This window comes from Canis lupus, chromosome 8 (genome assembly GCF_003254725.2).
Source record: "Canis lupus dingo isolate Sandy chromosome 8, ASM325472v2, whole genome shotgun sequence".
NCBI lineage: Eukaryota > Metazoa > Chordata > Mammalia > Carnivora > Canidae > Canis > Canis lupus.
In genome coordinates, this window is record NC_064250.1 from 43,528,650 (window position 1) to 43,555,365 (window position 26,716).

Below are 26,716 nucleotides of genomic sequence, written 5' to 3' on the forward strand. Positions count from 1 at the left end.
GGCTTTGCAGCCACTGGGAATAATTTCTAAATTTCACACCCTATTAAACATTTACGTAGGTTGAATAGGAGATTGTCCACAGAGATCCTTACAATGGAATTTTGTATTTGAGATTTTTTTTTTTTTTTTTTTTGGTCGGGAGAGGGGGATGGAGAAGGAGGGGGGTAGAGGACAGGCAGGGATTTGGGAACCTTTTTCAGATCCCTTTCATCAAGAGAGTCTTGTAGCATTCTGCAGAGTACAACAGTCTCTCATTGAGGTAGTGTAAACTCTCATTTGGGGTCCTTGCGTTCATTAGTTCGTTGCAGCTAGCTGCCTGGAAGACCAGAACTTAGCAGTGACCAGGATTCTGGAAGCATACCTCCTTTCAAAAACCCCCACTTTCCACTGGACACTTGAGTTTGTATTAGCATAGAAGCACTAGAGCTCTTGGTCCTAGTTGTGTCTGTGCTGGGTTGGGTGGGGAGGCAGCTGGTGTGTTAACTGCGGTCTGGTTTATAAATGATGGCCCCTTACAGGAGAAAACCCTGCTAACATCCAAGGCCTCGTCATCTCTCTCCAGACTGCTCCTGGTTTCTCTGTTTCCCCTCTTCCCTACCTCCCTCCCCTCAAGTCTGTGTTCTATCCTGCTGCCACAGTAACTCTCGACATTTCAGACTTAGAATCAGTCTTCTCTCCTTAAAACAAAATAAGTCAAACTCAGGGCTCACTTGAAGACATATATTAAGGTTCATACTCCTTAGCACCATAACCCTCATCTGTGCTTTCAGCTTTCTTTCTAGCCACTTCTTTGTCCTGTGCCTTATTCTGCATTTTCTCATTTCCATAATACACCACTGAATGTGCCCTGGTGCCTTGCACTCTTCTGTCCATCTCAAGTGTTGCTCCCCATTTGTTGTTTGAGGAAAGCCTGTTTGACTCTCAGACCACACAAAACTTAACAAGTATGGATTCTGAGAGGATGCTTTCATTTTCATCTTTCTCTCTTCACTAACTCAGGTTTTCCAGTTAAAATGAAGACTCGAGGTTAATTTCTGTTAAGTCTGTGTTTTCATTTGTGGCTTTGTTAAGGCACAGCTGCTACGTTGCCATCCCTTCCCCACCAGTTCCTTCCCCATAAATTGTCTTTACAAGATTAGCCCCTGTCGTTTTGCAGCCCAGTTGTTTAGTAGCTGCAAGAGAGGGGGATTTCTTTTTGTGGTTACGGAGCCAACATAGACATCCTAAAAAATTGTCCAGGACAGCCTGGGTGGCTCAGTGGTTTAGCGCCGCCTTCGGCCCAGGGTGTGATCCTGGAGACCTGGGATCGAGTCCCACATCGGGTTCCCTGCATGAAGCCTGCTTCTCCCTCTGCCTGTGTCTCTGCCTCTCTCTTTGTTTCTCTCAAGAATAAATAAAATCTTAGAGAAAATAAATTGTTGTCCAGCACATCCTGCCTACATGAAGAGGATGCACTGAATAGTGAATGGCAACACCTAGTCCTTCTATTTCCCTCCCACCAATTCAGCTGTTGCTCCCTTTGAAATACAATTAATTGACAGTTATTTTAAGTTGATTGGCATATTTAAAAAGTGGTATGTGAGTTGCATGTATGTGTTAATGCTGCTGGCAGAAGGGCGGTGCTCAAAGATGATGCTGGGTGGTGCTGTTTTTCCCATTTAGCCACACCCAGCCTCCCACCTCCCTTTGACAGCCTAAAAAATAAAATTTCATGAATCCTGGAAATCTGTTAGAGATGCAAATTAGGGAGATTAACTTTTTATTTTCTGAACGAGCTTTATGGCAGGAGTCCACAGGGCTACCAAGGAAAGGGGCTCCTTCTGCTTTGAAAGACTGCCAGCCTGAGTGGCTTTGCTAGAAGAGGGGTGGGGGTGGGGTGCAGGGAAGGGAGGCTGAGATAGGGAAGACCCTGTAGGGGGTGCTCAAGGGAGAGGCTAGAAGGTCTCAGGAGCCTTCTTCAGGGTGTTACTGCATCTGATAGAAGTTGACTTTCTTTGGCAGTTTGTTTATAATTTATAGCCCTTTCATTAGTTCTTGAGAGTGGTCACTAGGTAAATGGGGAAAGTAAGCACAAGAGGAAGAGTTATTCCTTGGGTTATGTTGCTGATAAGGGCAAAGCTAGGATTTGCTCTGTTGTATACTGCCTTCTAATTTATGCAGACAGGCTAGGTGGGTATGAATTCTCAAGTTCAGGAGAAAAGGCTTATGTCACAGACGTGAGATCTGAACACTCGCAAATGCTGTGTTGCTAGCCATGGAGACATTAAGTCTTTATCTGGACACGGACCTGAGAAATTTCCTTTGTGGATAATGCTTTTCTTTCTTCTCACTTGAGGAGCGCTGCTAATGTTGCTGTCACGTTTGAGTGGTAGTAGTTATAAAAGTGAAATAAGAGGAGTACTTAGATAAGCCTTGCAGATCAAGCCAAATGATAGTTATCATCTCCTTCTACCCTAGTTTGCCCATGTCCCCTTGCCTGAAACCCAGGCACTCTGGAGTATGTAAGAAGACAATCCTTATAATCAAACCAAATGTATGAAATACAGAATCACTGCCCCACCACCGCCAAAAGATTTTGCCAGCCACCAAAGGTGTCACTGTGCTGTTGTTTTCAAATAGCAGGTATTTCTGGGGTATGTAAAATATGATTGTATTCACACCCAACTTTATAGAATCACCATTGGTGCTGAAGGCATGTCAGGGAAAGAGGAGTTAGGGGACCTCCCATTGGCCACCTCGGGCAGTATCAAGTGAAGCATTAGGTTGGGCCTCCAGCTCTGAACACTGTGCTGAGTCCTCCATCTGCCCATAGGATCTGCCTCCTTTTTTTCCCTGCAGTTCTCATCTCTCCTGTTTGCTGTGCAACAGGCTCCTTTGCCAAGCATGAAGAGCCTGGATGTCAGATCCTTTCTCTCTGTCCTGGCAGGAATGCTGTTCTGTTTGTTTTCCAAGAAGCCTTTTTGCACTTGGGGAATTTTTTCTTTTCTCTTTTGGGAAGTTGCTTCATCATTTCTCAAAAATATACCGCACCTCTTGTTTAAACAAGGTGCCCTTGAAGAGCTTTGGAGCCTGAAGGGAATGGGGGTGTTGTGAAATCCTTTGTTTGAAGCTTTGATATAAGCCAGAATACTGGCTTTTTGCAGGCTGAAGTCTCAGAGTTTGCCACGGCTGGGTCCAGGAGTGGGGTGTGGACAGGAGAGACTCTCGGGGAAGCAAGAGCTAGAGTCTTTTAAAGCATTTACTCAGTCCATGTTGTAAGAGGTCTCAGCCCTTCCAGATACAGGTTCTTATCAAGTGTCTGTCCAGTGCCTTAAGTGTGCCCAGGCAGGTAAAGGCAGAGTTTCTGCACTTTTGGGATGTTCACGGTGCCCTGGAAAGGTGGCACCAACTCACATGTAGCAACAAGGGTATATAACCGTGTGCTGGATTGTGTGGCCATGGATGTGTTACCCTGGAGGAATGAAACTCCTGTAAAAGGGTGTACGAAGATCAGCCTTTCATGGCAGATTGGGTTTGAGTTGATGGAGGGAAATGGAGAAGATAGTGAGTAGAAAGGAAGAAGTTGAGAAGAGCCAGAGGGCTGATCTGAGGCCATGGTCATGGATGAGTAAGGCCAGTGCAGGTACCCCAGTGGAACATGGTACTGGAGAAATGGGACAAGTCAAATTGCAGAGAGCTTTGCATATCTAGCAGAAACATTTATACTTGTAGAAAGAAATTGGCAGGCTTTCGAAGATTCTAAGAAGAGAGCATCATTGGAAAAATGTGGGGGTTTGGGGAAGATTAGCTTACGAAGGTAAATTGGGAGCATGTCTCCAGGTGGGCAGTAAGAGGGATTCCCAACTCTATCCATAGTTCTTGGAAATAAGTCATACTGTTAGATTCTGGAAGGGAGGAATGGCCTGGTAGAAGGCTTCTTCTGTCTCTCATGAGCATGGTCCCATAAGCCTCTGCCTATGCCCCTCTCTGCCTCCCCCAGCAGGGCACAGCAGCTCAAGCCATTAGGGTGTCACTGGCTGAGTAAGTAGGACCAACTATTGAGTGCTACCCTGAGTAAAACTTTGACCAGCTGGTCAAGGTCCTGCTCAGTGTAGAAGCAATGTCCCCTGATGGGCCCTGGAGAACCAGGTGTAACATGCAGCCCATCCCAGGCCTTCACATCATTGTAGAGTGTGTGATTGGCCAGGGATTACTGCTCAGGTCCAGTTGACAACAGTACCTCATGCCGGATGAGCAGTAAAAGTCCTGTTTCCAAAACCCTTGCCCGTGTTGAGTGCTGTTACCTTTCCCTGTGCCCTGTACCCCCTTAACAATTTTAAGTAAGGAATTTGGGTAACTTTGGATTATGAGTAAAATCAAAGAGGACCAGTCAAAAAGTGCTCTTCTTGATCTATCGAGTAGTTGCTCTTAGTGAAAAATGGAACTTGGAAAAATTTTTGTTGAGATTGTAGCAGTGAGGACAAACAAGCATAAACAGGTTATGCTTATCACAAGATCTACTAATTTCCAGTGAGAAGGAAAAGTAAATGGTTGCTAAGGGAGGTACTGCCCAGTTCTCTCAAGTCAGGAAATGAATGACAGTTTCAAAACCAGCTCCTGGGCCCCCGGCCGGGTGTGCCACTCCCAGCCGACCCACCCCGAGTTCCTTGGCACAGACCCACAGCATGGCCAGTGTAGACATTGTGTTTGCAGCCCTGGGCAGCAAGTAGTTCCTCTTTGAGGATCACCCCAGCGAATTGCCAGGCTGGGGGGTAGGCCAGACAGAGGTTCCTCTGCCAGCCTTGGTTCTCTCTGCCTGGGGGTTTGGGCCCCTGGCGCAGGAGAGGTATTAGAGGGAACACTTGGCTGGAGGTTTGAGCCTTCAGCCGCCATCTCACATTACTGCCTTTAAAGACCAGTGCTGGGCAGCCCCAGTGGCGCAGCGGTTTAGTACCGCCTGCGGCCCAGGGCGTGATCCTGGAGACCTGGGATCGAGTCCCATGTCAGGCTCCCTGCGTGGTGCCTGCTTCTCCCTCTGCCTGTGTCTCTGCCTCTCTTCTCTGTGTCTCTGCCTCTCTTCTCTGTGTCTCTATGAATAAATAAATAAAAATCTTAAAAAAATAAAAAATAAAGACCAGTGCTTTCTTCCTATTTTCCCCAGATACTCTGCTTTGGATTGCTGGTAGATAAATTGCTAAAACTATTCTGATCCTGGAGACCTGGGATCGAGTCCCATGTCAGGCTCCCTGCGTGGTGCCTGCTTCTCCCTCTGCCTGTGTCTCTGCCTCTCTTCTCTGTGTCTCTGCCTCTCTTCTCTGTGTCTCTATGAATAAATAAATAAAAATCTTAAAAAAATAAAAAATAAAGACCAGTGCTTTCTTCCTATTTTCCCCAGATACTCTGCTTTGGATTGCTGGTAGATAAATTGCTAAAACTATTCTGAGTAATCACTTCATTACAGTTGAGGGAGAGGGTGCTGCCTAACTAAAACAGGGCTTGACTTTCAATGACCCTGCCCCACATTTGTCAAGGGTCTAGTGGTCTTTACGTATGTTTTTCTCTGTCTTCTGAGAGATGAGGCTAAATGGGAAGACTGAGGGATGAGGGAGCCAGATAGGGGGAAGGAAGGCAGCAGGCCTAGAGTTCAGAATCAGTTGCTCTGCAGCTTCTGTGCAGTTTTGGAGTGTATGGTTTCATTTGATTTTGCTGAAGGGCTACAAATATATGTGGGATAGCCCCAGAGGATATTACCCCCTGGCACAGAGATTGTGAGGCACACCGATTCCAGTTCCCATAGGCCAGGTCACCCTCTTTTAGGGAAGGAACCATTATTCTACTAACTTATTCTACTGCAGGGTCTGTCTGGCCCGAGGTATCTGCCAAGATTCTGAGGCTCCCTGATGGCACATGCGACAGGACTTTTCTATCAACAAGGCAGAGAGGCTGGGGAAACCCAGGATGAACCGTCATCCTGAGGAACAGGCATGTGGCAGGTGCTGACTAGCGTGACTTCCCTTGGTGTGGAGCGAACCCCAGCCCTGGACGCAGCCCTGGCTGCTTTGTAGAATGCAGGTGTGTGTGTGTGTGGCTGGGCACCAAAAATCCTTGATCCTAGACACGTTCCTAATTTGTATCTGGGCCCACCTAAGAATGTATTTTCTCTGAGTTCACCACAATGACTGTGGGCCTCTGGGGCCAGGGGAATGAGGAAGTGAGGAATCCAAATTGGATACCTCGTGAGGTGGTTCTGAAGCAATGAATGCTGAGCTGCCAGCTTTTAAACATTTGTCTTCAGAACAACCTGTACTCTGGTATGTTGTAAACCGACACCCCAGTTGCCTTTGTGTGATGAATTTGGACTTTTGTGCAGCAGTTGGAGAAGAGAGTCTTGAGCGGCATGAAGGGTGGCTGCCTGCCAGGCCTCAACACACTCTAAGCACCGGCGCCAGCTCCGTCTGTGCGGCCATGTAAGCTGGAGCAGGACCTTGAAGTTTGAGGACCTTTATTTTGTAAGGATGAGTTGAAAATGGAAAAAAGACATTGCCAATGGTAGTTATAAGAAGAGTAGTTCTTGGGACACCTGGGTGGCTCAGTGGTTGAGCATCTGCCTTTGACTCAGGGCGTGATCCTGGAGTCCCGGGATCAAGTCCCCACATCAGGCTTCCTGCGTGGAGCCTGCTTCTCCCTCTGCCTGTGTCTCTGCCTGTGTCTCTGTGTCTCTCATGAATAAATAAATAAATCTTTAAAAAAAAAGAAAAGAGTAGTTCTTGTAAAGTTTGCTCTAATTGAAGAAAAGATTTTGAAATTCAGTGAGCATGCCTGAAGTGGGGAATCATTAGTGTTGGTGAACACTTGCTGACTGTAAGTCAGTAGCCCCGCTCAGTTGTGAAGATGAATAAACAGAATTCAAGAATAATGTATAAAATTGCCAAATTACATTGTCCAAGATCGTATCTAAAAGACAGAGTATAATTAGGCATTTTCCAGTCCTATTTGGCTCTGAGAACAGGACTTCCTTTTAATACACGTAAACCTATTATTTGACTTTGGGGGACCTTTTCAGGGAAATGAGGGGACTACCTATAACCAGCTTCTGGTGGAAATAAGAGGCAAAAATAAAACCGTCTTGGTAAGTGCACAGTGCCCTTCCAGAACTGTGAGAGTCTGTCCTTTGGAATCCATTCTATGTTGACCTACCCTCTGATGTATTAATGCCTTTATGCCCTGCATTGTACTTATTTATATGCAAATTTCTGCCATCTTTTTTCTATTCAGATACATTATGATTTTAAGCTGTCAGGCAGGATTCTATTTTAAAAGACTGGTGGTGCTCAAACGTTGCTAGCCTTCTCTAACTGGTAAAGCCCCCAAGTTCGGGGAGGTAAGAAAATCACCACCAGAAGTAAACCAGCTAGCTCCTAGGCTGTGAGCTCTTTCATATTCTCCAGTCTCAGCCTCTGTCTTCCTGTGTGGAGTTGTCTGTGTGTTGTGTGCTTGAAGAGACTAAGTTTTTAAGAAAAAATAACCAACATCCCACCCCAGGGTACTATAATAGAGAAAAATCTCTTTAATTATAGCAGTGTTGCAGGCTTCTCCCATGGCTGGCTGGCCACGGCATGGAGTTGATAAGCATACAGTGTCTTTCATACTTGCCATTACAACATGTTAATTAAGAGAAGTCAGCTGTGGCACCAGCTGGGGATGTCTGGCTTTGTGGAAGATTGCAATTAGATGCTTTATTTTCTATTTTCTTTTTCCCCTTTCAACTTTGGTGGAATGCCTTTGAGTAGAGGCTTTTAGTCTCAGCAGTATAAATACTTTAATGTGCCTAATTATGTAATCGTACACTTACACTCCTCTGTGTACACACACATGGTTTTATGGATTTTTTATCCCCTTTTCTTGTACATGAAACCCTGTCTGCTTTTTGGTTGATAGGGTGGAGCCAGATTCCTCCATTCATTAGGGCAGAAAGAAGAGGAGGATCAGAGGGCGATGATTTTCCTCTGATTATGATCTACCCTCTGCACCCTCATTGACCCATTGACCCTTTTAGGGGTAAATCCTTTATCTCTCAAATAATTAGCATCTCAATAGTTTGCTAGCAAAGTCAAGGTAATTTAAATAAAATTGAACTTTATAATACTGTATCTTTCTGTTAATTTGCAAGCTTTGTCTTCCAAAGTGCGTAGTGTTATTTTTCCCAGTCCTCTGTTCCAGGCAGGCATAGGGCATTAGCCTGGACATGGGAGCGCATGCATGCAGGCACAATGGAACCCATTGATTTCTAGCATGCAGTCTGTGCAAAGAGGTCCTGTAACCCCAGCTGTTAGAACCAGGACCCGGGAGCAGCTGCTTTCTGAGATCCAGTCCTCTGTGGATAGGCCATCTGCTGCCATGTGAGTGAACCCTGGGAAAGAAGTTGGCCACAGGACATCTTTGTGTTCCTTTTCTCTGCTCCAATCCCTTCATTTCTTTCCTGCCTGCCCCCCCTCACCTAGGCAAACTCAGGAAACATGATGAATATGCACTGGAAAACTCACGTGGTTTTCCTCTCTCCTTCTCCTGTCCCCACTCCACCATGCCAATATACCCTGCTCCATTGAAAAATAGTTTCCAAAAAAAAAAAGAAAGAAAGAAAAATAGTTTCCAGAGCAGGCAGGCACATTTATATGGCTGGCTTCTTCCACTGGATTAGTTCTAAAGAGCATGCTTTCATTTTATTATTAGCAACATGACTTTTGCATTTTAGAAGAGGAAGGGTCCTTAAAATCTCATTTGATGGAAAAGGAACCCAATATTTTTCGTTCCTCAGCCTTGTGTTCAGGGTCTTCCCTGTTCTGGTGCCAGCCTGATTTTCTAAATGTCCACCTGTGTACCTGTGTCCTGTTAAACATGGAATCCTTTGCTGCTTTCCATCACATACCACTTCTTGTTTCTCTACCTTTGCTAGTGCTCTCATCTCCCCCTCAGATGTTCTTCGCACTCTCCTTTATCCCATGGTCACAGTCCTGCTTCCCCCAAAGGTCAGGGTTCTGATACCATTTTTCTGTCCTTTTTGATCTTTTCCTCACTGGATTAGTTCTTCCTCAGAACTTTTGTTGTAGGCCATGTTGAATTCTAACGTGTGTCCATTATGGTTACTTACTAGACAGTAAGCTCCCAGAGAATAGGGCATATATCTTTTTAATCTTCCCACCTTCCTTCTCCCTTTGCCTGCCACAGTGCTTTGGGACTTAGTAAAAACTTGTAGAAAAAAATGATCGGATAAATGTGATCCTTATATGAACTCTAGGAGATAAGAGGAGTAAGTATTACTATAACCTAGTTGGAGCTCTGTTTTCAAAGAGTCTAAAGTCTTCAGGGGCAGAACCATATATTATTTACTCTTGAATTTCTAGCACCAACCTGGCACATTGGTAGGTAGTTGTTTAATAGATATTTGTTAAATTAATGAAGTTATTCCTACTAGGAAAGTGAAACCCAGGGAGATTAAGAATCAACACTTGTTGATTTTTCTGGGCGAAAGCTACTTTTTTAAATCTTCTTCTTCGTCTTTTTTTTTTTTTTTTTTTTTTTTAAGATTTTATTCATTTATTTGAGAGAGAAATAGAGACAGAGAGCATAAGCAGAAGGGAGGGACCGTGGGAGATTAGTGAAGTCTGGGCCCAGACCAGGTCAGAGTCAGGGGTGGAATCTCAACTGTGCTTTTATTAACTGAGGCCTGCACTCCTGTCACCTCCCTGGCCTCTCTTGGTCTTTGGACCCTTGGCTCTGCCAAACCATTTTTGACTGACCAATACAAGATTCCTAGTCAGAAGATACTGCTTGTTGCATCCTCACCCATTCTATGTGTCAGTGGATGACTGTCCAGATGTCACACAGGTGAACAGAAAATACCCTTTAACTTTTTGTCTTCCAAAAAACAGGATTAGTAACTTTCACCCAGGGGCACCTGAGTGACTCAGTCAGTTGAGTGTCTGCCTTCAGCTCAGGTCATGATCCCAGGGTCCTGGGAAGAGCCCTGTGTCAGGCTCCCTGCTCATTGGGAAGTCTTCTCCCTCTCCTACTGGGTTTTAGTGGATTCCTATTGTTTTTAAAGCTTCTTTAAAAAGGGCATGATTCAAGCCTCAGAGAAAAGCAACTGGGGAAGATTCACTTCCTGTGCCTGGGAGGAAAGGAGTACCCTGTGGCAGGCAGCCTCTCCATTGACCTCAGTGGCCCCATTTGGTCCAGAACTTTAGAAAGACCCAAATGTTGAAAAGTAGGGGGCGGGAACCTTGGGAGAGTTCCACTTCTCATTATCCTTGATCAGCTGATGGTAGCACAGGGTGGTAAGTTCCCTTTCTAGAAGGTACAAAGGAAATCAAGAAGGCTTGACAAGCTGCTTTTCCTATGGTGGCCATGTGAGACAAAGTGGCTTAACATCAAGTGTTTCAAGAAGAGAATCCCATCCGCACAAGACAGAGGAGGAAAAATATCCAGATCAGTAGACTTTGTAACTGCAGATTACCTATGCCCAGGTCACCGTGTTCCTTATACCTGTTGGTTCTGAGGTTGTAAGAACTTCATTCCCCCTGCTCCCCCTAAAAAAGAAAAACAAAACTTTTTTCTTTTATATTTTCTGTCCCTGCCTCATGGTAGAGTCAGGCCCAACTTGAGCCCCCACAGAATGTATAGTGCTCACTTCATGGCATGCCTTTGTTAACCTTAAAAGTAAAAGTCTCTTATTTTACTAGCAAAAAATGGGTTTATTCAAGAATAACAGAGAATTGGGATCCCTGGGTGGCTCAGCAGTTTGGTGCCTGCCTTTGGCCCAGGGTGCGATCCTGGAGTCCCGGGATCGAGTCCTGCATCGGGCTCCTGGCATGGAGCCTGCTTCTCCCTCTGCCTGTGTCTCTGCCCCCCCCCCCCCATGAATAAACAAATAAATCTTAAAAAAAAAAAAAAGAATAACAGAGAATTGCAATTCGGAACTTGCAAACTATGGCAAAACTATAGACAAGTCCAACAAACAAAAGAGAGGAACTTTATTTTATGGAGAAGGAGGAAATTGGGAGGGGTTGTTTTGAATAAAGTCCATCGGAAAAAGCAAGAGTTCAGGGTGATGACAATTTCTCATTGGCTGAGTTGCAGGGAATCAGTTTCTTGTAAGAGATGCAATATGCATATTTCCCTGTTGGGGCCTGTAATTGATGATTCTTGCTATTGAGATGTCCTGTTAGAGGTCTGTGATTGATAATTTTTCTGGTAGTGGACATTGAAGGGTATGGCTATCCTTTCTTCCATCCTCCCCTTCTAGCATCCCGAGTCTACTTTAGTGAGATTTCCCTTAATTAATTTTCAGTCCTTAGATTCACAGTCTGTTGGTTGTACCTTCTGTGTCACAAGGATACCAATCACGTCTTTCTTCAGAAAGACCATTCAGATCTTTACCCCTCAATTATGGGTGAGTGTTTTTCAAGGAACTATGGTGTTTTATTGGTGGATTCAGGCCATCACCTCAGCTGCTCTCTGCCACCATCTATAGCTAGAGTTTATACCAATTATTTTTCATTCTTTGCAGTTGAGTAGGGACCCCGTGAGTAGCAGTGTCCTGTTGAGCACCTGGGAGAAGCAGAACAGCTGCCTGACTCACTGTTTGAGGGCACTTAGCAGAGATGCCCCAGTGACCGCGTGTGTTCTAGGAGCTGGCGGAAAGTCAGCCTACTGTCTAATTCTTCTCCCCGTTCTGCATTTAGTGACAACCTTCCTTTCACACATCCCTCTAGGAAGATTTGCATTCTTAGCCGAAAATGCCCCCATACCTTCTTCTCTTGCAGCTTTGGTATCTGTAGTCCCTAATAGCTTGTTTGTTGCACTCAGACTAGTAAAGGAAAAGGTCTATCTTGCCTCCCCCGCCTCCCCCCACACCTCCTGAAAAAATGTAGGCCCACTTGAGATATGAGCTGAGTCCTCTGGGCACAGGTAAACTCGCCTGTCCACATTCTTCTCCCGACAGGAATTACTGCAACTTTTGTCAGACATACCCCACCCCCATGTTATAACTTTGTAGATCGTGGAGTAAATTTTTCTGCTTGCACCTGTAATCAAGGAGCTTCTGTATAAGAAGGAGAAGGGCAAACCAGAGTTTGAATCCATACTCTTAATGTTTAGTAGCCAGGTAACATCAGACCATTACTAAATTTTTTAAAGCTTCAGTTTCTTCATCTGAGCAAACCAAGCATTCGACCACCTTCCGGGTAGGGCAGGAGAAGTCAATAGATGGTAGCTTTAAAGTGCCCAGGGTAGTGCCTGGTAATACATGTTAATTCTCTTTCTCTTTTCTACTCCTACTCTGTTGGACAACAGAAATCATTAGATTTGTCTTAAATTTAAATTTGTGTTTCTTGAAGGCCTCCTGTGTGTACTTGGCACTGGCCTTGGCACTAGGAGTTCCAGTAGAGTTGGAAATGGAACCACAGCTCTGATCTTTGTGCCTGAGTCCAACCCTGCTTCAAACTCCAAGCCAGACTGCTAATTATCTCCTGTTTATCATTTATCCTTCTGGAGTTGGACAGTGCCTTAGGCAGCAGACTGAGGCCTCTCTCCAGAGGACTAGCCTGCATCCTCTTGGAGGAGGGAATTCTGAGAGGGGAAAGCAAACACGCGTGCAGCTTAGTTAGATGATAGGGTGAAGGAGATGAGACCAGGAAGTAGCAGTTGCTGAAAAAAAGAAAAACAAACATCCTCTGCTTTCCCTTAACCCTTTCACTACCATTATCAAGGGGGTACATGGTAACATTTGTTCACGCACATAGAGTGGTCATGTGTTGTCGCACTGTCATCCCTCTGTCATATGGGATGTGCTCTGTAGGTCACTGCACTGGGTGATGCCTGGCCTGGAGGGAGTAGGTTGAAAGCCAGTGGTCCTCCTGGCTGCCCTTCTTTTAGCAGTTATTATAGTAGGAGAGGGAGTGGTGGGGGCGCAGCCAGAGCTGGCCAGCTGTTCCCCTGGGTCCCTGAGCTGCAAGAACAGGAGGTGAAAGGGTAACAGGCCATATGGAGGCCATTTGTCAGTCAAGAGAGCAGCCCAGGCTGTACTGCTGAGAAAGAAAATGGGAAAAGGGGCTGGTGTTACTGAGCTGGAGCAAGGGGAAAGCAAAGAAAGACCCCTGCCAAAGTGCCCATCCTGCTCTATTTGCTGTGTGTCCTGTCTCCAGACAGTCCTACAACAACCTTTTCTCTTATCTTTGCCAAAGCCTTTGCCCTACCGCATTCCAAAAACAAGAGGTAAGGGTCTAGTTTGCTATGTGAAAATGAATGTAAAGTTCATTAGTGCCTCATATGTTCCAGGCCTCATTCAAGTATCTTTTAGGTAAGCAGTTTTAACCTTCCTCTAAAACACTACTTGTGGGTGGGAATCACTGTCAAGAAGTAAGACTCAAAATGATTCAAGCAGTTGACAAGGTTATAGATTGGGCCCCTGGGTCAAACCTAGATTCATCTGGCTGACATCCAAGACCATGCTCTGACCCACCCTGGCCCTAATCTTATTAGGTCAGGAGTATATATTTATGGTATATACCAAATTTAGAGAACATGAGATATATCATGCATAGGGATTCTCTTTGCTGTTATCTGTTCTTGCTCATGTCAAATCAGAAATCACATGGCCCTTTGCAGTTAAAAACATGACAGTGCCTTGAAATGTGGGCAGAATTTTGCAAGTCAATGCAGTTTTCTACTAAGCATCTACTGTCTGCCAGATTCTATGCCAAGATCTGGGGAAACAGAAATGAGCAGAATACGTACCCTGTGGCTTAGGTGGGTGGGTGGGGTTAGTGGAGAGGTGGGGAAAGGACTGACCTGTGAGAAAGTAATTGTTGTAGAGCCAACACTATGGTGATAGTTTATTATAGAGAAGAATGAAGATGTTATGGGAACACCGAGGAGGAATACTAAAGCTGCTGTTTATCGAACACTTTAGTGTGTGACAGAGCCAGCAGGTGCTTTACCTGTGTATCTGTGATTAACCTGCGCAGCCTCTCTGTAGGTAGATACCTGTACTTTAGTATCCCTATTTTACAAGCAAGGGGACTGAGGAATCAGAAAGATACGCCCAAGCCCACACAGTGGGTTACTGTCAGCAGTATGATTCCATTGCTCTCATTCTAGGCCCTTGCTGGTAAGTGCTACCCTGTGCTGCATTGTTCTCCCTGACAGTGCTCTTTGGACTGGTTTCCTGGAGTGGGTGACCTTGAAACTGAATCTCGAAGGATGGGTGGGGTTCCAGCTGACCCTTGTGCTTTCAGGTCAGAGTTTCTGGCACAGGAGAGAAACAGCACTTCTTCTTTCAGAACGACTGAGGACTTTGCTGGCTGCTTCCAGGTTCTAGGAGTGTCTTGTCTGCAGCAGGGTGCAGTAAAGATGCCCCTCCTCATTGGCTCTGAAGCCATGGCTGGCATTTCCCCTTTCCTGTGAGAGGGAAGGAAGGAGGGAGGGAGGGAGGGAGGGAGGGAGGGAGTTCAAGACAAGACTGACAGGCTCTGAAGCCAGTCTTGGTGCAGGGCTTCCCCTAAGCCTCTCTCAGGGAAAATGGAGGTGGGGATCTGGGAGGAGGAGTAGGAGCAGCCTAAGCCATGGGTAGGGTTCCCCATCCTCTCCCCTGCCCCAGTGCCAGGGCCACACCCTGGGAAAGGCCTGAGCTGTGGCAGTCTGGCCCTCCCCCAGCGCATGGGAAGTTCTCATGAGAAAAGGGATCCTGGCTGGACAATGGCTTCCTGTCTGACTGCTGGGAAGGTTTGTCTTAGAGGAGAGGAAGGTTGTAAATGGCATGAGAAATTGTCTCTTCCCTCTCAGTGCCCCCTGTTTTAGACTTTTAACAATTTGAGTGGGGTGTCAGGAAGGCAGAAAGCCAGGGAGAGCCGTGGACAGAAGCAACCCTTGGGTATTGCTTGAGTAAGTGAACAACTCCAGCCTGTCTCCCTGTTCCCACTACACACCCGAGGCAGGAATCCACCCAGAAGGATGTGGGAGTTTCTGCACAGACAGGATGCTTCTCAAGCCTCTCGTACCTTGTGCTCAATTTAAAACCACCGTGGCTATAGGACTTTGATGAAGGAACCTTGATGGTGAAGCCAGCCATTCAACCAACTTCAGATAGATTTGCAGATGTCAGAAGAGACCTCAGAGGTCATCTGGTTCAGTCCCATCGTGTACTGAAACTGAGGCTCACAGGCAGTACCCAGACTGTCTTTGTCACTGGGCTCCTTCTCTAGGATGTGGGTATGGGAGGAGAAGGGGCTCAAAGACCCTCTGTTACTGCCCAGGGCCATGGAGGGGCACGTCACCCTTTCTGGTTTCAGATCCCAATTCTGCCCCTTTCCTGCTCTGTGTCCTTGAGCAAGTTTCTTCACTTCTCTTACTCAATTTGCCCATCTGTATAATGTTGTAATAATATGTTTCTTACAGGGTCTTTGTGAAACTTAAATGAGTTACACATGTAAAGTACTTGGACTAGTGCTTGGCATTTAGTAGATGGTCAATAAATGTTAGTACTGAGATTTTTTTTTTTTTTTTTTTAGTACTGAGATTTTTTTAAAGGCAGCCTCAAAAGAAACCTTTTTGACTATAGTCATATGTGATCATTACTCCCTAGCTTTGCCTCTTTAAATTTATCCGGTGTGTCCTCTCTGAACTTTCTCGGTAGGTTCTCGGTAGCTACTCCGTAGGTAGCTAGCCTTTTCACACTATAGTATGACTTTTCCTTTCCCATACAGAGTAGCTAGATGTTCCAAAAGCTCCAGGCCTACTGTATTGGGGGATGAGCCACAAAATGGAGCCTACTGTCTTCCTCAGCAGGCCCAGGTCAACTAGTGGTCAGGTCTACAGACTAGGAGTCAGAGTGCCTATTAAATCCAGCATCGTCACTTACAATTGTGATTTGTGGCAAATAACTCAGCTGAGCTTCATTGTTCTTAGGAGAAAATATAGTACCTGCTGCTGGTAAGGGAGCTCACAAGAGTATGTGGTACATGTAATATGCTATCTATTTGCTGTAATTATTACTTCCCTTGTTTTTATGTCAGAACAAACAAAAACCAAACCCAAACACCAAATGTGCATTTGAACACCCTTTTTGTCTGTTTTTACCTTGGTTTTTCTCGATCTGCTCCTAACGATTGAGCGCTAGAAGAAATTGGACCTTCACATAGCAAGAAGGGATTTTGAGAAAAAGCACATAAACGATGCCTTTTAAAACAACCTTAGGGCCCCTCAGGCCCAGTGTTACCTTATTCCACATGCTGCTTCACCTCTTATCTCTTGCCCTGTGGTGTGGCTCTGAACCCTCTCCACTGCTTTCAGATCCCCAGACTCCTCTGACCCTGAGACACAGACTCTTTTCTACGATCTGTGCTGTCCAATATGCTGGCTCCAAGCCCCAGGTGGCTACTGAGAATTTCAACTGTTGTTGGTCTGACTTGAGATAGGCTGTAAGTGTAGACTTACTAATGAAAAAAGTATTCAATATCTCGATAGATTTGTGTATTGATTACATGTTTGAGATGCAATCAATAATGTATTTTGCATATAGACTAGGTTAAATAAAACAGATTATTATTAAAATTTCATGTGTTTCCTTTTACTTTTTTGATGTGGCTCCTTGAAAATTTAGGACTACCTATGCAGCTACAGTGTATTACTGTTGGAGAATGCTGGGCTAGATATGTGATGTCCATCCATTCCTTCCTCCCCTCATTTTGTTGATCCTGGTTCTCTTCTTTGTCCTGAGGTCTCCCTTTTCTCCAGTTTCCACCAGTGCTCAGATGACTAAGAGGTCTCTGACAAGGATCTCCCAGGCTAATGGAAAAGCTAACCTTTTAACACTTCCTCTTTTGATTAATTTTTTTTTTTTTTTTTACATTAGAGTTGGCTGTGTGTATGTATGTGTCCTCTCTATAAACTGTAAGTTTTTTGAGGGCATGGTCCCATCACATTTACATTTATGGCCCCCTCTTAGGGTGGCTTGTGGGGGGGAGAGGCCAGCTCTAATCCCTGATGGAATTACAACCAAGTAGGGTCATTTACAGTACTGCTTCCAGTAGTGTCCCTGATGATGACAGCTGCCTTGTTTATATACTGGGTTGGAGGGGGGGTGCTTTTTCTCCTCCCCTGAATTCCCAGGATAACTTTTCTCTGGCCATCCTTTCTTTGGATGATTAGGCGCCTACTTCTCTGTGCTCAGTTGTGTTCTAAATGGTACTCTGATTTTAGCCTAAAGCATTGTTTCAGACCTGTGAGTGAACACGGACAGTTTCTTACAACCTCAGTCCCAGTGCTTGGGAGTATATGGTGTTTTTTTGATAACTGACGTCAGCCAGAAACCTCTTCTGTGGAGTTTTCTTTTTAAATGCACCAGGTAGGGGTGCCTGGGTGGCTCAATGGTTGAATGTCTGACTTTGGCTCAGGTCCTGACCCGGGGGACCTGGGATTGAGTCTCACATGGGGCTCCCTGTAGGGAGCATGTTTCTCCCTCTGCCTATGTCTCTGCCTCTCTCCTGTGTCTCTCATGAATAAATAAATAACATCTTTTAAAAAAAATGCACCAGGTGTTTAAATGTCTCTTACCCCTCCTCAAGGTGACATTCGTACTCCTGACTCCCCACACCTCGTTTTTGCAGGGGCTCAAGTGCTTGTTCAGTTTATTAAACCCAAACAATTTAATCCTGGGCTCCCTCCTGGAGCTCGCTTTAATTTGCTTGTTACAGAATCTTACAAAGTTGTTTATTGCCTCTTCCTCCTAAAAGGCTGGTCCCCAAAACAACAAAAGCAAAACCCATTTAGAGGGGCTGATCCAGGGTTCTTGTTTTCTGCTGAGAGTTTTAGGCTGCAATGAGTTGGAGGTGGAAGGATCAGCCAGCTTATGTAGTGTCTACTCTGTCTACTCCCCTCCAGCCGATTGGATGGCCTTTCTCTGAATGGCTGCTGTGTGCCCGGCACTCTGCGGCCCCTAAAGAATTACATTGCTGCTTCCTGTGCTCACTGGAGGCCTAAGTGGCTGCAGAAGATAATGGAAAGCAGAGAAGGAAGCTAAGGAGAATTAATTGATTTTTTTCCTGTAAAATTTCTATCTTCTTCTGGCTTTCTCCTTCTCTTTTTAAAATTCTGCAGCTTTGCCAAATCAGATGAGTTCATTGTCTTCTTGAGGTTGAGAACAGAGCTTCAAACTTCCTCTGTGGACCTAGGGTTGTCAGAGAAAATGAGTCTGATGCACAGATTAAGTCAGCCTCTTGCCCAGAAGGATGACTTCCAGAAGCCCCCGGGTGATTATTTGCTCTTCCTGATGTTCTTCCCTTTCTTGTTAACCCAGGCATCACTGAGAGGGTCCTCTCGAACACCTGCTCTTTGCCATGATTCTCCCACTGCTGCTTGACTAGGCAAGAGAGCCATATTTTTTCTTGTGTTCTTGGTGTCTTAAAATGACCTTGCCTCTAACCCCACCCCCCTTTTTGTTTTTACTTCTACAGCCTCCTTACTCCCTTGGACCTGGGGCAACCTTTTTGCGATGAGCCCAATGCATTTTAGCTCATTTCCTTTGTCTGACCTTCATAGGGAACATAAAATAACCTGTGTGCACTTATCTTAATATATTAGGGTTGCTGTCCTATTGACATACTTGAAGCCTCTCTCCAACTCTGTCCATCTTTGATCAGATTCAGCTCCTCTTGTAATTCTACCCTACTCAAGACCCCTCAGAAGCTCCCCTTGTCCTTTGAACATAGTACTAACACTTCCTGTTGAAGTCAAGGCCCTCTGCAAGATGGTTTCATTGCTTGTCATTTTTTTTATCCCTTCTGAATTTTCCTTCTTGTATTATGCAACCCAGCTACCTGGGGCTGCTTGATGCTTTCTAGACTTCACCTACCCTTTCCTACCTCTTTGCATTTGCTTACCCTTTCCTACCTCTATGCATTTGCTTAAACCTTCTTCTGTTAGGTAAAGCCCCACTTGAAATGCTGCCTCCTCCATAAATGAACCTTGCCGAGTCCTACACAAGATGTGGTCTCTTCTGCTGTGTGCTGTTTTGTGGTACTAATTACTTACTTTGAGGTGTATTATAATGTCTGTGTGGAGTATCTTTGGAAGAATATGGAAGAAATGGGTGCAGTGCCTTTGAAGAGAGGAACTGAGTGACTTGGGGACAGAAGAGGGCTTACTTTCCACCATACCCCCTTCTTTTTGAATTTTATGTCATGTGTATGTATTTCCTATGATTTTTTATCAGTAAAGCATTATTTACATAACAAAGGCCCACTCTAGAAAACAGTGGGGAGTATGTTTATAATCTCAGAGAAAGGAAAATGTCCTTAAGACACAAAACCCAGAAGCCATAAAGAAAACAACTTTTAAAATATAGGTGTGTACTTATTTGTCATGTCGATATTTGGCTCTAAGTACCTGAAGTGCTTACATTTTTTATCCTTTTGCAGAGCATAGTAGTACAATGACCTCTACACAGTAATCAATAAATAAGAGTTGAATTGAAATGAAATTGAATTGCAAGTCACTTCTTGTAGACCTCATTCTTCTTCACTGATCAAATGAATGCTAGGTGATCTCCAGGGTTCCTCTCTGAGATTCTGTACAGTTGGACTGGAATACCAGCAAAGCAGGAGTGGCTTTAAAATCAGCAGCTCTTCCACCAAGTCCGTCTTTCCAAGCACACTGGACATGTGAGTGGGTCCTGCCTGCTTTCAGGAGCTGCCCTGGAGTGCTCAGTGTTAATTACGCCTCGGAAATGACCCGATTAGACACAGTCTTAGAGGAGCTGGGGGATCTGTGGCAGGCTTGTTGCCCTAAACAAAAGAGAGAAAGTGTAAAGAGTAAAGCCTTTTGCAAAAAAGGTTTCTTTTGAAATCCAGCTGGCCAGCTCTTTGAACTAGTTGGCCAAAGTTGCAGGCGGCACCAGAAGGAGTGTGGTGGGTGGGTCACCCATTCAAGACTCTGGGTGAGGTGGGTGGTGTGGGAAGAATCTGGAGAAGGCGGGTCTCTAGAAGGGGAATGGAGGGCTTATTTGGGCTCATCTGTTAGTTTCAGAGAAGCTGCCCAGACATCTCCTGTAGGTCCCTGTGGCACCCACCCAGCGTTGTCTTCTAGTAAATCTGCAGATAAGTCTTTTCTCCTCACCTCAGTGATAAGCAGCTTTTAGGCAAGGAGCTGTCATCTCTTTTTCAACATGACCCTCACTCCTTCCCCCCCCTGCCTGGCTGGCAGGCATCTTGCTTACTAGCAGTCTGTAGGTTGAAGGAAAGTAGTATTTGGTGAGAGACTGTAAGGGCATCTGTGTGCAAAGGAGTGGTGGTGGGCGGTCCTGTGAATGGGAGAGGGCACAGCCAGACTTGAGGTCTGTTAGAGGAAGTGAAAAAAAAAAAACAAAACAGCAGTATTTATTTTCATACTGATGTTCTTGTGACAGTCAGGATAGGGGCAGGGCATTTGTCAGCAAAATCAAATGCCCCTTGGAAACTTTTATTTTCTTGTATTAGTATGGCTTTTGGAAAATTGAAGGTCATGGTACCTGGCGATCCTACCAGTGTGTCTTCTCCCCCAGCCCAGCCTTCCATATAGCACTTCCTTTAGTGCTCCCACTGTGTCCCCCAATTATGGCTAGGCACACCCCACAATCCATTGCCTGACTTTAATTCTGCAACACCTGTCCAGGATTGGAGGGGCAGGCCATGGCGTCAGAGATCACCCTTCTCCTCGGACTGTGTAGACTGTCCCACTCCCCTGATTTATTACTACAACTTACCTATACCAGGGTTCCCACCACACTTGGGCTCCATTGCTGTCTCCCTCACTGACCTCTTCGAAAGGGAGGTAACCTTAACCCACACACTTCTTACAGGCCCACTCAGCTCATGGGGTGAAAGCAGTATCTGCTGGTGGGAGAGAGCACAGATTTTAGAATCACAAGACTCCGCCAGGATGTCTGCCCTTCACACTGCCTTATGCTAGGCTACAAGTCATTTAACTTCTGTGGGCCAGTGTCCTCGTCGACAAAGGGGAGTGATGATAACTATTTTTTGGAGCTGTCAGCTTTTAAAGGTAAATAGTCCTACCTGAACAAAAAATGTGGGCTTTACTATGAAACTAAGACAAGTGCTGGCAATGACTACTCCAGGAGGTGAAGGCTTGAGAGGGGGCCTAGGAATCCATCAGAAATCCCCTCTCAGGGATCCCTGGGTGGCGCAGCGGTTTGGCGCCTGCCTTTGGCTCAGGGCGCGATCCTGGAGACCCGGGATCGAATCCCACGTCGGGCTCCCGGTGCATGGAGCCTGCTTCTCCCTCTGCCTGTGCCTCTGCCTCTCTCTCTCTCTCTCTGTGACTATCATAAAAAAAAAAAAAAAAAAAAAAAAAAATCTCCTCTCAGGCCATGAAGGCAGGTTTTAGTCACACAATGGAGTCCTTGCTGATATTGATATTGGAAACAGGGCTAATGTGTCCCCTGCCTAGGTTGGCAGTATTTTACCACCTTTCACTCAGATTTGTTGTGTGTCTCAGTAGGTTTTATCAAAAATGTATTATGTGCTAGATCTCTGTGAGTTCACAACTTTGTCAGAGTCTGTCCCTCCCTTATGGATGTAGTCCTCTCAAGGCATGTGCGGAGGGATGGGGCAACTTTGTGAACAGCCAGACTTTTCCGGTCACCCGCGTGCTTCCCTTTGTCATTGGCCACCTGAATTTCCAGTTTGTTCAACAGCCTTTCCAAGGGAGCACTTGGTTCCTCTAGTGTTTCCTATTGAGGCCTGCAGAACTCTCCTACTCAGCGTCCTCGACAGGATTCCCACTGGAAAACCCCACTGCTGCAGCACCGTGCACCCTCTCTGTCTTTGCAGTGTGCTCCCTGCCCCCGGAGCCAGAGAATGGTGGCTACATCTGCCACCCCCGGCCTTGCAGAGATCCCCTGAATGCGGGCAGCGTCATCGAGTATCTGTGTGCCGAGGGCTACGTGCTGAAGGGCGATTACAAGTACCTGACCTGTAAGAATGGGGAATGGAAGCCAGCCATGGAGGTCAGCTGCCGTCTCAACGAGGGTCAGTCTGGCAGATGAGAAAGGGGGGTTGCCGGGGTTCTGCTTCCTTTACACTGATGGGCAGTGGTCCACTTCCTCCACAGCACCTGTGCCATGGGGCATTATAGGTCCTTTAATGCCCTGCGGCCTCCCTCCCTTTGGGATTTCATGTCTTTGTGAAAGACATCTGGGGTTGATGGTGCGTGTCCCATTGCATTTCAACTGAGCCACCAAGGGGCTCAGTAGCTTTACTGAGGCATCTGTTCTGCTGTGTAAAGTCCCTTTGATGCTCAGCATCTCCTGTTTGCCCAGCCCAGTACTGGTGACCTTTGACCGTGTTCTGCTAACACCTTCTGGAGTGTCTCTTTTATATTATTTTTCTTTGAATGGAAATGGACTTTTGTTATAGAGCTACAGTCCAGCTGGACAGAAGACCTTCCCCCTCCTGCCTCCTCCTGTCATGCATGACAGGAAAATCCAACTGCCTGCAGGAAAGTGTGTGTCATACAGCCATCTTTGTGCTTCACACTTGGGCCCTAAGACCATGACACCACAGGGAGGGGTGAGGACCAGCCTGAGATTTACAACTAAAGTTACAGGATCTTAGAACAGGGGTTTATCACAGCTGAGTTCTTACCAGTATTCCTGCCACATGGGTGAAAACATGGGCGGGACCTGGGATGGTGGAACACTGTGTCCATGGAGATGGTTGATGTCCACCAACCTGCTACTGAGGACAGGATCAGAAGTGGCTTGTAAAGGTCAGATCTCTAGGGGTGTGTGAGCTTAGGTGTGAGATGGTCCTTAGAGGTCTGAAGTGAATTTTAGATTTGGGAACAGGATAGGGAAATGGCCCTTTTCCTTGTGCATAAAAGAAAGCTGCTTCCCACTCAGACCCCTAAAATGGTTGTGGTCATGGCACTATGCAGGGAACCTCTAACAAGATTGGCTGCAGGGCTCACTTGTCATGGGCCTAGGGATAACACACTGCTGCTGATTGTTTATTTCTGTAGACAAAGATGCCCACACATCCCTCGGGGTCCCCACGCTGTCCATAGTGGCTTCCACCGCCAGCTCCGTGGCACTCATTCTCCTCCTTGTGGTGCTGTTTGTGCTGCTGCAGCCGAAGCTGAAGTCCTTCCATCACAGCAGGTGAGTCCTGAGGCTGGACACGGCAGGTGTGGGGGCGGGGGGGCACTGGCCCCTGACTGCAGATGGGTGATAGTGAGCCTGGCAGCTGCTCCTGCTATGTGTGCCCAGGGGAAGGGGAGGGCCCTCCCATGTGTTCAATTCCTGGCTTTTCCTGCCGCTGTGCTGATGACTGCATGCATTAGCTTAATCCTCACAAGAACACTGCAGATAAGGAGACCGAGGCTCAGAGAAGTTAAGTCAGGGCCATCCCTCTAGATGATGACCACCTGGAGGTTTAAAAGTAAATCTCTCCAACCTCCTAGTCATGTCATGTGCCCTACATCAGTGGTTCTCAAAGTGTGGTTCCAGCAGCTTCAGCATTACCTGGGGACTTGTTAGGAAAGAGAATTGTCAGGCCCCACCCCAGACCAACTAAATGAGAAACTGGGGCTGAGTCCCAGCGACTCAGTTTCATAAGCCCCCCAGGTGATTTCTCATGCAGGCTCATGTTTACAAGCCACTGTCCTGTCCCCCTAATTCCAGTCCTTGTTGGACGTAGAGGCACCTCCCGGAAGTTAAATGCAGATACCAACACCTGGGCCTCTCTTCCCATACATTCTGATTAATTTGGTTTGGAATGGGAGCCTGGCGTTAGGGTTTTGGTTTTAAAAAACTTCCCCAGTGGTTCTCATGCACAGCTAAGATTGACTGCCACTGCATTATACCACATTAGAGACAGAGGGCGGGGGGGGGGGGGGGGGGAGTCGGGGAGTCTTGTCTGCCTTTGTCCCTTTCCTTTTTCCAGTTGAGTGCATTAACCAGGAATCATCCCAGACTGGATAGATGAGGTGTAGGGGCAGGTGGCAGATGGTAGGGGGCTGGCCCTGAGTGTATCCCTTAGAAGGGATTCCCCTCCAGGGCTGTCCCAGTCTATGTGGTTGCTTGGCTTGCCCTACCAGCTCCTGTTTCCCCGAGCATGATTTGTGTGCCCTCACAGCCCTTCATCAGTCACTGTCACCATCCACAGGCATGGAGGAACAAACAAAACTGTTAAATAGAATGCTTCCTGGTCTGGAATTGACAAACAAGGCCCAGGCTAAGTTTAATCTTTATGTACTGTGTGTGATTTTTCTGTCTCCTTTTATTTTTTGTTTGGGGTAGAAAATCACAGCTATGTTTCTTAAGGGTTGTTAGACAATTAGTAAATAAAAAAGATCTGGAAGGGAGTGTTTACTTGAAAGAATGGGCTATTTCCACGTAAAGTCAGGCTGATCTCTGTCATTTCATCCACATTAGGGAGTGTTTTCCGTCTGTGTTATCCGGTGTGCTAAAAGTAATGGGCTGATTTTTCCTGACTTGAGTGGAAGAACAATTTGGTTTTTAATACGGACTCTGTTTAAATTTTACTTTTTAAATTTATTTTATTATTTTTAAGATTTTACTTATCTATTTACGAGAGAGAGAGAGAGAGAGAGAGAGAGAGAGAGAGGCAGAGACACAGGCAGAGGGAGAAGCAGGCTCCATGCAGGGAGCCCGATGCAGGACTTGATCCCGGGACTTCAGGATCAGGCCTGGGCTGAAGGCGGCGCTAAACCACTGAGCCACCGGGGCTGCCCTCTATTTAAATTTTATACTGTGCACATATACTATGTTTTAAACAAACCAAAGTATTTTGAACAACAGAAGTGCCTGCCAGAATGCACACTGGTTTCTTTCTTTCTTTTTTTTTTTTTTTTTTTTGCACACTGGTTTCTATGCCACCTTGCCATCTGTTCCCTTCCTCCCAGAAACCTCCACGCATTTCTGAGTACCACTGTCATCCTCATAGTGTCCGTGCTCTTCGAATTGGGCGGCACAGATTTTATCTGCAAGGACAGCTGAGGAAACTGAGAACTAATTAACAACAGCCCAGTCCCGACCTTCTGTGTCTCTGACGTGACACACTGAGGAAGACACACACCACAGATGACGCTGTGTTGCAAGCAAACACCGACTTGAGGTCTTCATCCTGAGGAAACAGTTCAGTCCAGATTGTGGGGCATTCTAGGAGACAACCAGCCTGGACTCTACAAAAAATGTCAATGTCATGAGGAAACTCTAGCAGACTGTTGGAGGTGAAAGCAGATGAAAATAGGACTAACTGCAATGCATGATCCATAAGTGGATCCCTGAGAAAAATGGAGAAAACAGCAGCTGAAACAAATATATTTGGGGGTAGTTAGGAAAATTCATATTATAGTCTTCTACCATTGTTCCGTTTCAGGGACATAATAATGTTGCAGTTACATAGAAAAGGAGGTTCTTGGGAGGAGGGTCTAAGTAATGTTTTATTTAGCAAAATAACTTACTTTCAAAGTGTTTCAGGAAAAAAAGTGTGCATGTGTATCAAAAAGTGATCCCCAGGGCAGCCCTGGTGGTGCAGCGGTTTGGCGCCGCCTGCAGCCTGGGGTGTGATCCTGGAGACCCGGGATTGAGTCCCACGTCGGGCTCCCTGCATGGAGCCTGCTTCTCCCTCTCTGCCTCTCTCTCTCTCTGTGTCTATGAATAAATAAATAAAATTAAAAAAAAAAAGTGATCCCCAGAAAGGTACTCGCATGAGTAAATCTCACACGTGAAGTTGAGGTGAGGAAACCAGATACACATACACATATATGCACATACATTCATTATATATCCCATTCATATCAAGATCAAAAAGAAGAAGTCAGTTGTAGTGTTGAGGTGTTCATGTGTAGGCAATAAAGCCATTGAAACAGAAAGCAAAGGAATGATTTGCATGTAAGTTAGGGTAGTGGTTACTTTGGTGTGTGGGAGGAGAAGGTCATAAGGACAGAAACAAGGGTATATGCAGGCGCCAGCAGCATTCTCTGTCTTGACCTCAGTAAGGGTTAATACACCAGTTACTTTTGAGATAAAACAATAAATTGTACATGTTTCTATTTTTGTGCTTGTGTTATAATTTACAAATAATTTTTTAAGTTAAAAAGAAAAGTAACTGAGTCAAAAAAACAAAATTCTTCAGGTTTCAACTCCAGTGTCTCATTTCAAGACCACAGTGCTTCTTCATCCTGTCCTTAAAAAAAAAAAAAAAAAAAAAAAAAAAAAAAACTATTTTATGGAGTTTTAATTCACATACCACAGAGTATACTCACATAAAGTTTTTAGACATTATATTCACAGATAATGCAAGCATTATGCCCTTACTTTCTTCCTACCTGTGCTGAATGATGGCTTCATTTTTAGGTCTGTACATTCCTAGTTTTTGTGCAGGACAAGAAGGCAAGGTGCCCATGTACCCAGAGGGTAAGAACAGAGTCTCAGAAAGTAGGTGGAACTGGATTCATATCCCTGCTTCCTCCCTTACCAGTGATGTGACTGGGCAGGTTGACTTCTCTGAGCCTCATTTGTATTCTTGGTGAATCTGTACCTGACAGGGCTCAGGCGATGGGTTCAGTGGGAAAAAGCACTTAATGCCTGGCACATTGTAAGCACTCAAAAATGGTTGGTATTGTTGGTGTTATGGTATTTATTTGTATGTATTTTAATTCT

The 26,716-nt window shown here is 45.6% G+C and overlaps 1 protein-coding gene across 4 annotated transcripts in view; it reads left to right on the forward strand.

The window, feature by feature from the left end:
* The window catches only part of SUSD6 (sushi domain containing 6), a 97,883-nt gene that overhangs the window by 64,347 nt on the left and 6,820 nt on the right, over window positions 1-26,716 (forward strand). For all 4 annotated transcript variants that reach the window (XM_025444180.3, XM_025444182.3, XM_025444181.3 and 1 more), the window contains 2 exons: window positions 21,861-22,058; window positions 23,050-23,188. In XM_025444180.3, the coding sequence (XP_025299965.1) occupies window positions 21,861-22,058; window positions 23,050-23,188 (337 nt within the window). The remainder of the gene's footprint in view (window positions 1-21,860; window positions 22,059-23,049; window positions 23,189-26,716) is intronic.